General features: G+C 49.3%; 1 protein-coding gene across 1 annotated transcript in view; it reads left to right on the forward strand.

Annotated features, from left to right (window-relative positions):
* Window positions 1–230: 230 nt before the first annotated feature.
* Endod1 (endonuclease domain containing 1) overlaps window positions 231–15,000 on the forward strand; it is a 31,835-nt gene continuing 17,065 nt past the window's right edge. Inside the window, exon 1 of the mRNA XM_048433624.3 lies at window positions 231–580. Coding sequence (XP_048289581.3) covers window positions 281–580 — 300 coding nt within the window. The 5' untranslated portion in view covers window positions 231–280. The remainder of the gene's footprint in view (window positions 581–15,000) is intronic.

A 15,000-nucleotide genomic window follows, 5' to 3' on the forward strand; every position in this document is an offset into this window, starting at 1 on the left:
CGAGCAAGCCCTGGCTTTTCAGCCCCAGCTTGGGGGACCGTCCCTTGGACTGGGCCAGAGCAGCGCGGAGGGGGTAGGTAGGTCTGGCACCCAACAGCAACGCGGCAGGGGACCAGTCTCCCCGCGCGGGTGCAGCCGCAGAAAGCCGGGCGGAACGCTGCAGCCATCTTCGGGGTGGAGGCGGAGAAGGGGCGCGGCCTTGGCCTGGAGCCGCCCCGGCTGAGCGGCAGCGCGGACTTTCCTGCTCCTGCGGCGCCCGGCCGGCCGCGCAGAGGCCGCCATGGGCTGTGCGCGCTGGCTCGCGCTGGGCGGTCTCCTGGCCCTGGCGGGGCTGCTGCAGGCCCGGCTGCTGACCCCGCATCAAACAGGCTTCGGTGAGTGCGACCGCTTCTTCTATGCGGGGACCCCGCCCGCCGGGCTGGAGACCGAGGCGCACGTGAGGATCTGTCAGCGCTTCGCGGGTTCCGAGCGCTTTGCCACCCTATACAGCCCCGGCCACCGCATCCCCGTGTTTTCCGCGTTCCGCGCTGCGCGCCCCGCGCCTCTCAATGCTGAGCAGCGCGGGCTGCTGGAGCCGCAGGTAAGCAGGGTTCGGCCCCGGGGTAAGCGGAATGGGGGGTGGGAGACGGACGGGACAGAGGACCCCAGGTTGAGATCCCCCACCCCCCACCCCGCCAGGCAGTCTGCCGGTGGGAGTCGCCACTTAAGCCGCAGTGGCGGGAGGTCCCCTGGGGAGATGGCCCTTCCTCCTTGTGGGCGCAGACGCCTGCAGTGTCTGGTTGGTTTCCTGGGTAGTAGATGAGATGAACTTGGAGACAGCACTCGGGGATCCGGACAGATCGCGGGAAGCTCAAGCTTCCGAGGCGCGCCCTTGTCCTCTCAACAGCATTTATTCTGGGCGATGGGCAAGTTCACCCCATTTTACAGGCCTAGGAGCTTGCAGAAGACCCCCCCCCCCAAGTTGGTAAGGTGAGCTGGTCTTTAGGCTAGAAAGCCACTGCCCCTTCTGCTAGGAAAAAGCTTGTGAGAGCGCGGACTTTGAGAAGCTCAGTGGGGCAGTAACCAGGGAGGAGGCACAAACTAGTTTGTCCTGACTCTTTATAACTGTAGATTATCAGACCATTGGCAATCATGTGACCTTTCACAGTGTTGGGTCTGTCCGGTGGCAGGGATCAAGCGCTCCGAAAGGCCTCTATGGGCCCTGCAGAACCTGCTGACTGACTCTCCTCTGCCAGGACTCTGCCGCAACACCCGATCCTGCCTCTCTCTGATCTCCCCCCAGCCTTCCAGATTTGCATGTCCACAGCCTTTGATTCCTGATGGCCACCCTTCAGGTTTTCAGGTGGCTCCGCCTGAAGGTGTGGGTTGTTTCTCTATCAATTTCCGGCTACCATGTCTTGGCCAGGAAGGTTTCAGGCAGTCTGCACCAATATTACCTTCTTACATCTGTCCAGCAGTTTGTTGATCTTGGGGCCTGTGAGGCCAGGCCAGTGAGGTCAGGCCAGTGAAAAGAGTTACTGACATGTGAATATGGATGCAGATCTAAAATTGTAGTGCACCCCTACAACCCGAGTTCTTTATGTTCCCCGGGCCTGTGAAGAAAGCAGTAACCTAGTCCATTCTCACCAAGGAGTTCGTTAGCATCGGGAGGGGATGAACATACAGACGGTGAAGCCATGAGAATTCTGAATACACCTGATGACCACTGCTGCCCTGCCCGCCTGTGTGCATTCAAATCCTGCTTCCTCTAGACTCGCTGTTGACTGACAAGGACCAGGACTGCAGGATGATAATAACAGGATGATGGGGCAAGGGAGAGGGGCTAAGCTACTCTGTGTTCTGCTCTCCAGAGGTGCAGGACTTTTAAGCACTAGCTGCTCTTGTGTTGGTCACAAAAACACATCATTTAACCAAGGTAAACAGGATTCTGGTGGATTTAATCCATCGGTAAGGTGATAGGGGAAAGCTGTAGGGTCTGCTTGGCATTTGTGCCGAAACTGGAAGGATTAGGTATGTTCATGTTCAGGAAGGAGAGGAAGAGGGAGAGGGAGGAGGAAGAAGAAATACCAGCCTGGCATTGTATGAGATGGGCGTGGCAGATTCTTGGATCATGGCTTGGGAATGATTGGGGCAGGTAAGCTAATACTTAATACTGTATCCTAAGCCCTGGAACCAAGGACTCAGAATAAAGAGGAGTCATGGGAGGGAGGGGCAGGGCAAGGACTCATCAGGGAGACTTCCTGTTATTAAGGAGTCATAAGGGAACAGGGTTTGACAATGAGGCTGTGGAGACCCTGGGTGGAGTAATCGGATGAGGCTGAGAGATCCAGGTGGAAAACTGAGAGAATAGCTCCCAATGGCAGCTGGAGCTGTGAGGGGTCCTGGTTTCTGGAAAGTTCCAGAGTGTTGGACTGTGGCTCAGTGGGTAGAGTGTTTGCCTGGCATTCACTTAGCCCTGTGTTTTATTCCCAACACTGCATAGAATGGGGCTCGTGCGTACAATTTCAGCATTCAGGTCAGAAGTTCAAGGTCATTCTCAGGCCTCGGGAGTGAGTTCTAGGCCAGCCTGGACTACGTGAGACTTAGAACAAACAAACAAACAAACAAACAGACACACAAGTTCAACTCCGACACTGTTGGAGAGTGGCCAAAGCTGAGAACCGAGGTTGCTTTTCCCTGTAAGATGGTGGGCTCCACAGTGCCCACCTTGAAGTCAGCAAGGGAGCCAAAGAACACTGAAGGGGGAAGGAAAGGGGGAGGGGGAGGCAGAAATGCAGGTGCCTCTAGGCCACTGCAGCAGGCTGCCGTGCGTGTGCGTGCGTGCGTGCTTGCTTGCGTGCGTGCTTCTGTTCCAAGACCTGCCTCTCAGCCAGTGCCCCACTGCAGGTCCTGCTCATGGCTCAGGGTGTACTTCTAGCTGCTTCCAAGAAGTTCCCGTGACCAAGTCCTTTTGTGTCTGTGTCACCGTATGAGGACAGCATGAGCAGGGAGTCTAGAGGCAGGAGGCAGACAGTTCAGCACTGGCCTCTGATGATGAGTCAAGCAGGGTGGCACCAGCCCAGCTCGGCAGCCAGGCAGCTCTTGGATGTCCTATAATCACCCCCGAAGACGGTCCTTGAATGGAAGATGCAGAAATGTAGCCACTGGTTCTTAGAACCTTTGAGGTGTTGCTCCTCCACACCTCGGGGACAAAGTTCAAGCAGTAGGCTGGGTGCTTCCATTCACAAGACCCTTTGGGTGTCGAATGCTAGTTCCAAGTCAAATTCTATCCCTCCTGTCTCCACACCCCACGGGAATGCCATCAGGCCTGCCGTACCTGTGGTCCTGGAATGCCTTTCTCACACAGCTCCCACTAACCTTGAGCTCCCTCCTTACATCTTTGCGGGAACATCTCCCCCATCTGACTAGGCTGCCCCTGAGTCAGGCAGGACCACACTGCTAAGCTCTCCTGTGCTAGCTTCCACATCCTCATTCTCCAGAGGGTCCTCAAGTTCTCCATCTCCCTGCCTCTGCCTCTCTAGTACAGTGATTACAGGCTCTGGCCACCATGGCTGATTTCTCTTCCTCCTCCTTCTTTTTCCAAGACAAGAGTTTCTTTGTGTAGCCATGGCTGTCTTGGAACTCACTTTGCTTAAACCATGGTCTCAAACTCAGGGATCATCCTGTCTCTGCCTCCTGAAAGCTGGGAATAAAGGCATGCACCACCATGCCTAGTTTTGATTTCTTCATTTTGTACTTACTGCAGTGTTTTGTAATTGTCTGTTCCTATTGTCTGTCTGTCTCCCCGGCTTGAGCCCTAGAATTTTGACTGAGTATGTAGGGCAGAGGTTATTCAGTCCTGCAAATGCAGAGCTTAACACATGGGAAGAATTTAATCAGTGATGGATCAAATGAGCCGGAGGATCACGCAGGTGCCGTGGGGAGTGGTCCTGCGGGGATGTTTTGGGTGGGGTGTTTCCCTGGGTCGGAAACTCATCCTTATCGCTGGCAAGCAGCCCCTGCTGTCCACGCATTTACAGGTGGAGCCCTCTCTGGCCTCCATTCAGCACTAGCTTGGGGCTTTGGGACACTGCAGTGATATGGCTTCCATCTGTGCTGGCAGGCCCCAGGGTCCCCAGCCCTGCAATCCGGTGTCTGAATGCTTTGAGGAACAGAAAGAGCAGGGTACAGGGAAGCGAGAAAGCCTTGTGACCCGTGGGGGAGAGGCTCCCCTGTGAACCTGACGTGACAGATGGTGGGAGGCAGAAGAAAACACAGCTCCGCATGACCATCCTACCTGGGGACATTTCAACGGAGACTCCAGCACCGGAGAGCAGTGTTAGATTTAAGGAACAGGGTCTGCCAATGTCTCAGTGGCCAATGGAATGCTTCTGTATATGATAACCATGATTTCCAGAGTATACTCATACCCAAATCTGGCATGAAAGACCTTATTTTATAAACGGGAACTTAAAGGGAATGGCCTTTACATGATAGCCAGTGATGGCAGTGTACTGGCAAAGTTCATTAATATTTGTGTTGTTGTTGTTGTTGTTTCGAGACAGCATTCATTCATCTTAAAAAGCTACATTAAGATAGCTCCATCACGTCTCTTCATTGCTGACACAAGGAAATTGACTCAGAGAGGTTAACTGGCGTCTGAGGTCACACAGCTTGGACCCATTGCTTTCAGTATAGTGTTCTTTTCATACACACGGGCATTCTCGTGTCTCTTTCTCCTTTCCACTGTCACAGACTAGTGAGAACATGCATGAGAGACAGAAATCCTGTTTAATCTCCAGTGGCTCTGCGGTGACGGGGACATTTTCAGAGGTCCTTAGAAGGTTATATTTCACATTTCAGTGAATATGCTCAGATGAAGCTGTCTTGGTTAGAACCGTGAGTCCTCCGTCTTAGTTTATGGCAGTTGCTTCCTGCCTACACACCCAGAAGCAGTTGGACACGCTGTTTAGTTTATTGTAATCTCAGTCACCACACACTGAAGTCTCCCTGTACAGGGTGCAGTAGTCGGGGCAGTTCTGGGTTTTACTTCCTGATGAAAGGCTTGGTTCAGACTCCTGGCCTGCCGTGTGCCAGCCGTAAGACCTTGTGTCGGCCATCCTGCTTTTCCTGTTTGTTATCAGAAGCAATTGTGACATCCATCGTAGAGTGGGATTGTGACAGTGATCAAGCCAGCATAGTAAGCGCGCAGTGTAGCCTGGGGACTGTAGACACACAGTATTAATGTGTACACTTTGTCGGGGTCTAAAGGGTGCTGGGTGATCACAAATGCACACATGGGCTAGATGGGTGCACTACCACACAGACCCTTCCACTGTGGATATTCTCAAGTACACTACATCCCCCACTCTGCTAGTGTTCGGCACGTGTGTAGAGAGAACTTGAAGGAATGAAAAGTTGAATGGATGTGTGTACTGATGGATGGGTGCATGATGGATGGATGTGTGCATGGATGAATGGGTTTATGGGCGCATAATGGATGGATGGGTGCATGATGGATGGATGGGTCCACAAATGGGTCCCTGGAGAGATGGGTGCCTGATGGATGGATGGGTCCACAGATGGGTCCCTGGAGAGATGAGTGCATGATGGATAGATGTGTACATGGATGAATGGGTTTATGGGTGCATAATGGATGGATGCATGATGGATGGATGGGTCCATGGGTAGATGGATGCATGATGGATGGATGGGTCCATGGGTAGATGGGTTCATGGACAGATGGGTCCCTGGATAGATGGGTGCATGATGGATGGATAGGTCCATGGGTAGATGGGTGCGTAATGGATGGATGTGTTCCTGTATAGACGGGGACATGATGGATGGATGGGCATATGATGGATGAATGGGTGCATGATGGACAGACAGGGACATGATGGACAGATGGGTGCATGATGGATGGATGCATGCATGGATGGAATAAAGTGACAGAAAATCAGCAATAACAGACAGGTATCAGAGACACCTCCACCCTTTCTGGTGCTGAGCAACCAAGAAGTGTTGTGTCACAAACAGTGGGCAAAGGTGTGGAGAGCCTGGTGAGGCTGGACGTGCAGGACGTGGGAGGGCTCCCTTGTCAGTCATCTCCCTCAGAGCACAGGAGCCTTTTCTTCCCTGGCTCTTTCTTCATCTGTGGATCCAGCATTCCCATTCCTCTTCAGGCCATTCTTGGGATCATGCTAAGGGCTTTCCCTCTCTCGGGAACACATCTACATAGTGGTAACTCTCCATACTAGGTCCCTTACTTCTGGCAAAGGACTTCACCATCAAACTGTTTTTTTTTTTTTTAATCATGTAATATCTCTAGACCTGGTGACCCATGTTTTATAGTTTAAGAAGCTCACGTTCAAAGTGACTAATTAACTTATCCAAGGTCTCTCAGCTCGTAGACCATGGAGCCCAGGCTGCCTGCACCCTCTTTGGTGCTGAGCATCCAAGCCCTTTAGCTGCATTTCTTCTCTTTCATGCCACTTTCTAGATGAGTTTCCAGTTGAACTGTCAAGATGGTAAGGGCACCTGCTGGCAAGCCTGCAGGCCTGAGCTTGGTTCCTGGAACCCACACGGTGGAAGATTCCACACACTCACCCTCTGACCTCCACACATACCAGATGGCATGCACATGCTCCCCCCATATTTTTTTTTAAGAGAAAGAAAATGTGGAGTTGAGTAGTTGAGTAGGTGGGAAAAATCTCGGAGGAGTTTGAGAATGGGAAAAATGTTATCAGCATATAGTGTATGAATTTTTTTCAATTAAAAAATTAAAGATTTCTTCAGAGTCCAAGCTGACTGGCTAGATCCGCAGTTTTATTGAATCAAACCAGTTCTTTGGTTGGCTTATGGCTTTGCCACAAATGCATGGCTCTTAAAATCCCAGCTTCACATTGCTCGTAGCTTAGCTTTTGGCTCCTGATGATCGGATGGAGCTTTCCTTGAGACATAAGGCTCTTCATCTCTGGGCTTCTAGCTCCTCCCCTTTAAACTGCTACACTGAGGCAGCGTGGCTTTTCTGGGGAGCCTTTTCTCTGTGAGAAGTACCGCAGTCCAGGGGAACTGGAATTTCCCCACATTCGGGATGCAATTCCTAGCTATTGTGTGGTTACCTTCCTTTTCATCCACAACACTCAGCATGGGTCTCTTGATTCTGTGTCTATTTGTTCACAGAAAGGAAAGAAATAGCTGGGCATGGTGGTGCTTGCCCGTAATTCTAGCTGTCATGAGGTGGAGGCAAGAGCATCAACCTTATACAAGGTCATCCTGAGCTACATAGTGAATTATGACCTGCCTGGGCTCCATGAGAACCTGTTTGAAAAAATAAAACAAAAAAGGAAGGAGCCGATGGGAAGAAACTGATTTTTGTGGTGAACTATGTGTGGAAGGTCCACTCAGCACTCCTGTTGTGATTTATTGACTGTGTACCAGACAGAAGTGTAGCCTACTACCCCAAAGGAGTCATTCTGAAGGCATTATTTAAAAATATAAGTTAAATTAAATATCATGTTTTATTTAACTTATGCTTTAATTCCAGTTTGTCCTGAGCTGTGATTGCCCTCTGTTAGCAGAGACACACAGCGCTATCACCAAGCCTAGGGCTCTTAACTTACTACAAAGTTCACTGAGCATCAACTATGCTTCATTGCTAAGAAGAGATCGGTGAACCAAGTAGACAGAATTGCCTGCTGTCTTACGGCCGGGTACCTGACAGAGAGTACAGACAAGTAAAACGAATCCGTGGGAGAAACATTGCGTGATGATAGTTCTAAGCACTAAGGAGGAAAATAAATTAACATATCAAGAAAAGGTGAGGTTTGAGAGGGTTTTCTTACAATGACATCATTAAGAATGTAACTTTTGGGTACAAGTCTGAAGGAAGGGAAGAAGCCATTGGAGCAGATATCTAGGGCAAGAACCTTCCTGGCAAACAGCTGTAAGTGCAAAGGCCTCTGGTAGGTGTGGTCTTTGTAAGAGAAGAAGCAAGATGCCAGCATGGCCATGGGAAGCGAGTAGGGAACGAGTGGAAATGCTGGGTCACTTGGGTCCTGGTGGGCTTTTTGGAAAGGGTGGATTTTCCACGGTGTGAAATTGAAAGCAGAGGCTGACACCACGATCCAACTCACATTTAGAATGGTTCTGGTGCTGCCATGAGAACAGGTGTGTGGACTCAACTGCAGACATGGAGATTAGTTAGGAGCGTCGTTCAGAAAGACACAGCGATGGCTTGGTCAGTGTTTGGAGCACTTGTGACGTGACTCTGGTTCTCAATGCATTTTGAAGAAAGGACCAGGGCTCTTTGGGGTAAGAGGATGGGTGGAGTTGGGAATGATGCCGCACAAGTCCTGTGAATAGGAGAGCAGTCCTGGAAGAGCCAGTCTGGGAACAGATCAGAGCTGGTGTTGCTTGAAAGGGCAAGAACACTATGGTGGCTACTAGAGGTGGGGGCCATGGAGCTGCCTTGTGCGTGCTGCTTAGTGACACTGGATGGTATCTCCTAGAAGTCTGCACAGTGTGCACTTACGTTTGGTGATGCTGTTCATCACACGTTGGAAAGCGTTGTTAGTAAAACACTTTGCCAAAAGCCATAAGTGACAAAGAGCTTATTTGGTTTAAAATCCCGGGTCACAGACTGTCATTACAGGGAAGTTAAGGTGTCAAGAGCTTGAAGCAGCTGGTCACGTCACCCACAAGGACAGAGAGCACTGAACTAATCCACGTGTGCCAGTGTCCAGCTTGCCGTCTCCACTCTTACACATATTGAGACTCCCTGCCTGGGGACCGGGACTGCCCACAGTGGGCGTGTCTTCCCACCTTAGCATAATCAAGACAATCTTCCACAGACAATTCTCAGAGGCACGTCTCCAGAGAGATTCTATATTTTGTCAAGTTTATAATTAACGCTAACGATTAAAAAGTGGGTAGAGCTCATGTCAGGCTCTCCTATTCCACACACACGCATGCACATGCATGCACCCCAGCAAAAACACACTGACATAGAGAAACTTTGAAAGGTGTTAGATATGCCTGCCACCTTTGCATGTTGCACCGGGGTGGTCACATGCACCAAAACGCCTCAAACTTGTACACATTACTCATGTTTGCTTCTTGGTATGTCAGTAATGCCTTAGTAAAATTTTCTCTCTCTCTCTCTCTCTCTCTCTCTCTCTCTCTCCCTCTCGTGTGTGTGTGTGTGCGTGTGTGTGCGCGTGTGTGTGTGTGTGCGTGTGCGTGTGCGTGTGCGTGTGTGTGTGTGTGTGTGTGCATGTGCACATATTTGAGGCTTAGCTTTGAATATTCCAAATGTGAGACACCTTCAAGGTTTTCCCTGCAGGAAGCCTAGATTTTCAGGGAAGTAAAGCCACGGGAGCCTAGCTAAGTCAGTAAGGAGTGAGCCCACTTCAGGGACCGAAAGAGGTGATAGAGGGCAGCACTTTTTCACAGTATGAAAGGAACAGGAAGGAGACAGAGCCATGTATGCATAGAAGACAGGCAAAGCTCTAGTGGGCAGTTCAGCTTGAGAGATGAAGGGCACCACTGGGCTGCCCAACTTAACTGAGGGGTTGGCTGGCTGTCGTGTGATGAGGTGGGTAGGCTGAAGTTGGTGACTGCTCCTCAGTCAAGGGCACAGCTCTCCATGGTGTTTCCTTCTTCTGCATAAACATTCTGGCTCTGTGCTTAGTGGGCTCATGGCTGATGACGTCATCGGGGAACCGAGACCTGCTCTTGCTGCAGGCATCTTTCTTTCCCCTAAGGTCTTGGTCCTGTGCATTGGTTTGCACTTTATAAGGCCGAGTGCTTAAGCAGGCAAGAAAGAACAAGGAAGAGGAGCAGACACACTCACCTGCCCGGGGGCACTGGGCCAAGTTAATCATGCCTGTAGTCTAAGAGAAAACAGTTTCAACTTATCAACTTGTCTCCGCGAGTGACTCAGAGGGTGAGACAGCAAAGGGGAAGATACAATATGAAGTCAAGGGCCACATCTTTAGTCCATTTTCAGTCACCTATGACATGCCTTCAGGTTCTAGAGTCGGCTTCTTAGTTCTTAGTTCTTAGCGCAAAGAAGTAACCCAGGCAACCACCGTAAAACACATACCTGACAAAGATGACTTAAGCCAGGAGGAAGAGTTTGTTTTGTTTCATGGTTTCGGGGGACTTCAGTCCTCTGTCGTGGGCAAGGCATGGTGGAGGGCTCTGTCACTTCTGTTGGAGCATCAAGCTATAGACATGTATTCACACAGTCAGGGACCAAGACCAGCGTGGCTGTGCCTAGGTGCAGAGCTGGAACCTTCAAAGCCCCCAGTGAGCTGCTTCTGCCAGCGAGGCCCACCTCCTAAATGTCCAGAGCCTTCAAAAATACTGCTTTCCACTGGGGGAAAACGTTGGCGTATTTCCAGTGCCAACCAAGGTTAGTGGTCTTTTCACTATCGATTATCAACTAAGACCAAGCAGAGAAAGGGGAGTCGCTGGGTTTTTCACAGCCATTTCCCTTGTCTTTGTTCTTTGGCAGAGCAGGGCCTGAGTTTTAACTTAGTTTAGTCAGAAAGGGCTTCTGGGCAGTGAATACCCTGACTTTGTGCCTCGTCTGGGGTTTTCTGTTGAAAATGTCAAATGCATGCTTTTAGCAGGTGGCAGATTAAGGGTTGGGGTCTTTTTGTCTCTTGTCCCCTTGTGATGGTTTCTAGCTCTCTCAGAGTTAAGCTGGCTTTAACTCAGGGCATCCCACCTCTGCCTTTTATGACTTTTATGCAGAATGCCTTTTATGACTGTAGGAAGCAGATGGACTTTCATCTTTCTGAGAGCCCTTCTTGATCCTTTGTCCAGACTTCATCACAGCTTGGCCAGTTTGCTGTCCTGTGGATTTTTGAGAGGGTAATGGGGGTTCCAGGAACCCTGCTTGACATCATTTTAACATTCATTATGAAGGAAAGGAATAGAACCAAATGCGATTGCTGATTGGATGGATCAGTACGCATGGCTGAACAGGGCCCTCTAAGGAAATGGCCTCTGTCTGGTTCACGATAAAAAGCAATTGAGGGGAGAAAGAGGTTAATTTAAGCTCACAGTCCCAGGCCATAGTTCATCATTGTGTAGAAATCAAGGTAGAAACTTGAGACAGCCAGTCATAGCGCATCCATGGTCAAGAGCAGAGAGAAGTGAGTACATTTATGCTGCTTGCCTGATCGCGTGTCCTCAGCTTTATTTCCCGACTTTGATACAGTTCCGACCCTCCTGTCTAGGGAATGGTGCCACCTACAGTGGCCTGGGCCTTTCTACATTAATTAACTTAATGAAGACAATGTTCCATAGACATGCACAGTTCATCCCCGCTGATACTCTTTCCAGAAGATTCTAGATTGTCAGTTAAAGCTCACCATTGCATCCCTGTGTGCATTCCTGAAAGACTGAGTAGCCACCATTGGGTCAAGGCAAGTGGAAGCATGGGACAAGGAAGACTAGCTTCTGAGCCATCAACCTGTTCTGTCCCCATCCTTGGATTTCTCGGCTGTGTCTGTTGCCATGGAAACCTAGCATCAGCTCTACCTATTTCAGCGATGAGGACAGTCTGAGATAGCTGGTGGCTTTTCTTTCTGCGCCTGAATTGCATCAACTCCACCTCGGTGACGTTTGCCATCTGAGGTTCATGCCCCCAGCCTTTGAAATTTGCAACTCAGCCACCGATGGCTAAGGTCAGTCCATCCTTCCTAGCTGTACTGGGGCCCTCCTGTGCACTGCCCTGAAGCTAGAGACATTCTCAGAGAACATTCACCTCGTTTCCTCAGGATGCCCCATTTCTCTCTGATAAAGACATAGCTCCTTATCACAGCCAAAAGAGTTGTTTGGCCTGCCACTGCGCTCCTCCCACCTTATCTGGGCTCACATGCCTTACCATGCCTTCAGTGTTGGAGGCTGGGGCTTCACTCTGATTAGTATTTCAATGTCCATCATCTGTCCCGTCTCACGGCTTTGACACACACTGCAATCCTTATCTATTGCTTTTGGCTTTCTGTAATATTCCCAACTAGGCCAACTGCCTGTGTGTCTTAGTTAGGGTTTCTATTGCTGTGATGAAACATCATATAAGGCAGCTTATAAACAGAAGAGTTTAATTTGGCTTATGGCTCCAGAAGGCCAGAGTCCATGACAGTGGATTGAAGGTGTGATGAAAGGGGCTGGAGCAGTGGCTGAGTGCTCACATCTTCATCCACAAGCAGGGGCCAGAGAGAGATCACACTGGGCATGGCATGAGTATTTCAAAACTCCAGAGCCCCAAGTGACACATGTCCTCCAACAAGACCACAGCTCCTAATCCTTCCCAAACAGTTCCACCAACTGGGGGAACAAACATTCAAACATGTGTGCCTATGGGACCATTCTCATTCAAACCATTACATCACAAATAATGTCACCCCCACACATATCTTTGCCAGCGTATTATAACCACACAGCTATTTCTGTGACTGAGTACCGCATGACTCAACTCCAAGTCCCATTGAGGCAGGCCAGGGCTGTGATTGCAACTCACTGGATCACATTGCCTAACACTGGAGCAGCAGCTTTCTTCTGTGATGGCCAAATGAGGAATAGCCAGGTGGTATGGGTCAGATGTCTCTGCTGCAATTATTCAACTATTTGTATTTTAACGAAACAGCTACAAGTGATTACCCTATTGATGAAAAAGTGGGGGCTGGGATTGGCTCATGGGATGCAGATTTTCAGCCCCTGGTCTAGCACAGTGCCTGGTCTAGCACAGATGAATAACAAATGTCACCAAATGCTGAGCACTTAGCACGTGTGGACTGAGTGGTTGTGGTGTTTGAAAGCTGTGCCATCCTAATTCCTGTGTGGCCCAGCAGCCATAGGTGGTCTGAGGGCCGTTCCAGTGGAGGCTTCTGCTGTGGCGATCACTGTAGTTGTTATTTATACTATTTAGATTTTTCAGTGTGTACAAAAGTAACATATGCTCATGATGTAATTTTATTTTGAGATTTATTTCATTTTGAGTATTCAAAAGAAATGGATCCCATTTCTCAGAGATAACCAATCACCATAGATTGTGCATGTGTAGATATGTGTATGTAACAGTCCAGAAATTTCTGTCTCACCTAAAGATGCATACACTGTTTCATACTCTCCATTTTAGCAAACAAAGTTCTATGATGCCTCACAAACATGCCTCTCACACGGTCATCACAAACATGTCTCTCATGCGGTCATTACAAACATGCCTGTCACATGGTCGTCACAAACATGCCTGTCACACGGTCATCACAAACATGCCTCTCACACGATCATCACAAACATGCCTCTCACATGATCATTACAAACATGCCTCTCATGCAGTCATCACAAACATGCCTCTCACATGATCATCACAAACATGCCTCTCACACAGTCATCACAAACATGCCTCTCACACGGTCATTACAAACATGCCTGTCACACGGTCATCACAAACATGCCTCTCACACGATCATCACAAACATTCCTCTCACATGATCATCACAAACATGCCTCTCACATGGTCATCACAAATATGCCTCTCACACGGTCATCACAAGCATGCCTCTCACACGGTCATCACAAACATGCCTCTCACATGGCCATCACAAACATGCCTCTCACACGGTCATCACAAACATGCCTCTCACGTGGTCATCACAAACATGCCTCTCACACGGTCATCACAAACATGCCTCTCACATGGTCATCACAAACATACCTCTCACGCGGTCGTCATAACTATACCTCTCACACAGGGACAAGAAATAGCTCCCCCCTTCTTTCCATTTTCCATGCTTCTGCAAAGAGAATTATTGCCCTTTTGTCTTATAGAAGAGGAGAGAGTCACCATTGCTCAAAGTTGCTCAGCCATAAGGTAGATGTCCATGTTTCTTCTCGGGTTCTCTTTCCATCCCATGCCCCTTTCCTTTGTTTCTGGGCTAGGGTGGAAACCAGAGCTGCATATATGTTAGGCAAGGTCTTACTGGTTTTGGCTCTGCGTAATAATAATAATAATAATAATAATAATAATAATAATAATAATAATAATAATCTTATATGCCTTCCATGTAAACGTTCCCAGTTTGAGATGTGAGTGGCTCATGACGGAGTTGACAGCGGCATCCCTCAGGTGTAGTTCTGTTGACTAGGCTTCTTGCTGCTGCCCCCTGAGATTCCCCGCTGATCTCCCAGCTGCAAGGACTAATGCAACTTATCTCTAAACTTTTCCCAGTTTCACGCCTGGCATCTGGAAGTTTACATTGTCTACAAGGTCCCTGCCCTTTATCGGTACTGGGCTGCTGGGTTCTCACAGTAAGAGGATCCCCGGTATTTTTGGTCAGATGTGGATGTGTGGGTGAGGCATGAGAACACACTAGAAGACCCACAGACCCCAGGAAAGAGACAAAGTACTCAAATCTCAAAGGAACCAGGGCCAGGAAACTTCTGTAAATCAGACGATCGCAATCCTTAACCTTGTTTTCAACCTCCTTCTGTGTGTGTTTGTGTATATTGGTGGGTGTGGGTGTTGGCGTGTACCTGCCATGGTGTGCATGTCACAACATGCATGTGGCAGTTAGAGGAACTTTGGGATATCAGGTTCTCCTCTTCCACAGAGGGTTCCGTGGATTGAACACAGAAATCCGCATTTTAGCAAGGACCGATGTGTTTGTGATATAAACTTAATTTTAGGAACTAATGACTTAAGGTGGTGTCACTGGTTTCCTTTGGTGGCTGTGGAGGCAGGGCTTAATTCCACCAGAGACAATACATGTAAATCGAATTGAGACTTGCTTGGTAGTGAAACAGTGTGGAGCTGCACTGGAACCAGCTGGCCAGCTTTAAAGGCATCCGAAGGAGGGCTTCTCTGCTCTCCGTCAGCCTGTTCAGCAGGCCTGGGCAAGGCTTCAGGAACTGTCTTTGCGTCTGGTATTCGATGTGCAGTCCATCCTGAGATTTCGGTGTCCGAATTCAGAAGGTGGAAAGTTAGAAATGGGGATCTTCCCTTTA

Source organism: Myodes glareolus, chromosome 4 (assembly GCF_982192425.1).
Source record: "Myodes glareolus chromosome 4, mMyoGla1.1, whole genome shotgun sequence".
NCBI lineage: Eukaryota > Metazoa > Chordata > Mammalia > Rodentia > Cricetidae > Myodes > Myodes glareolus.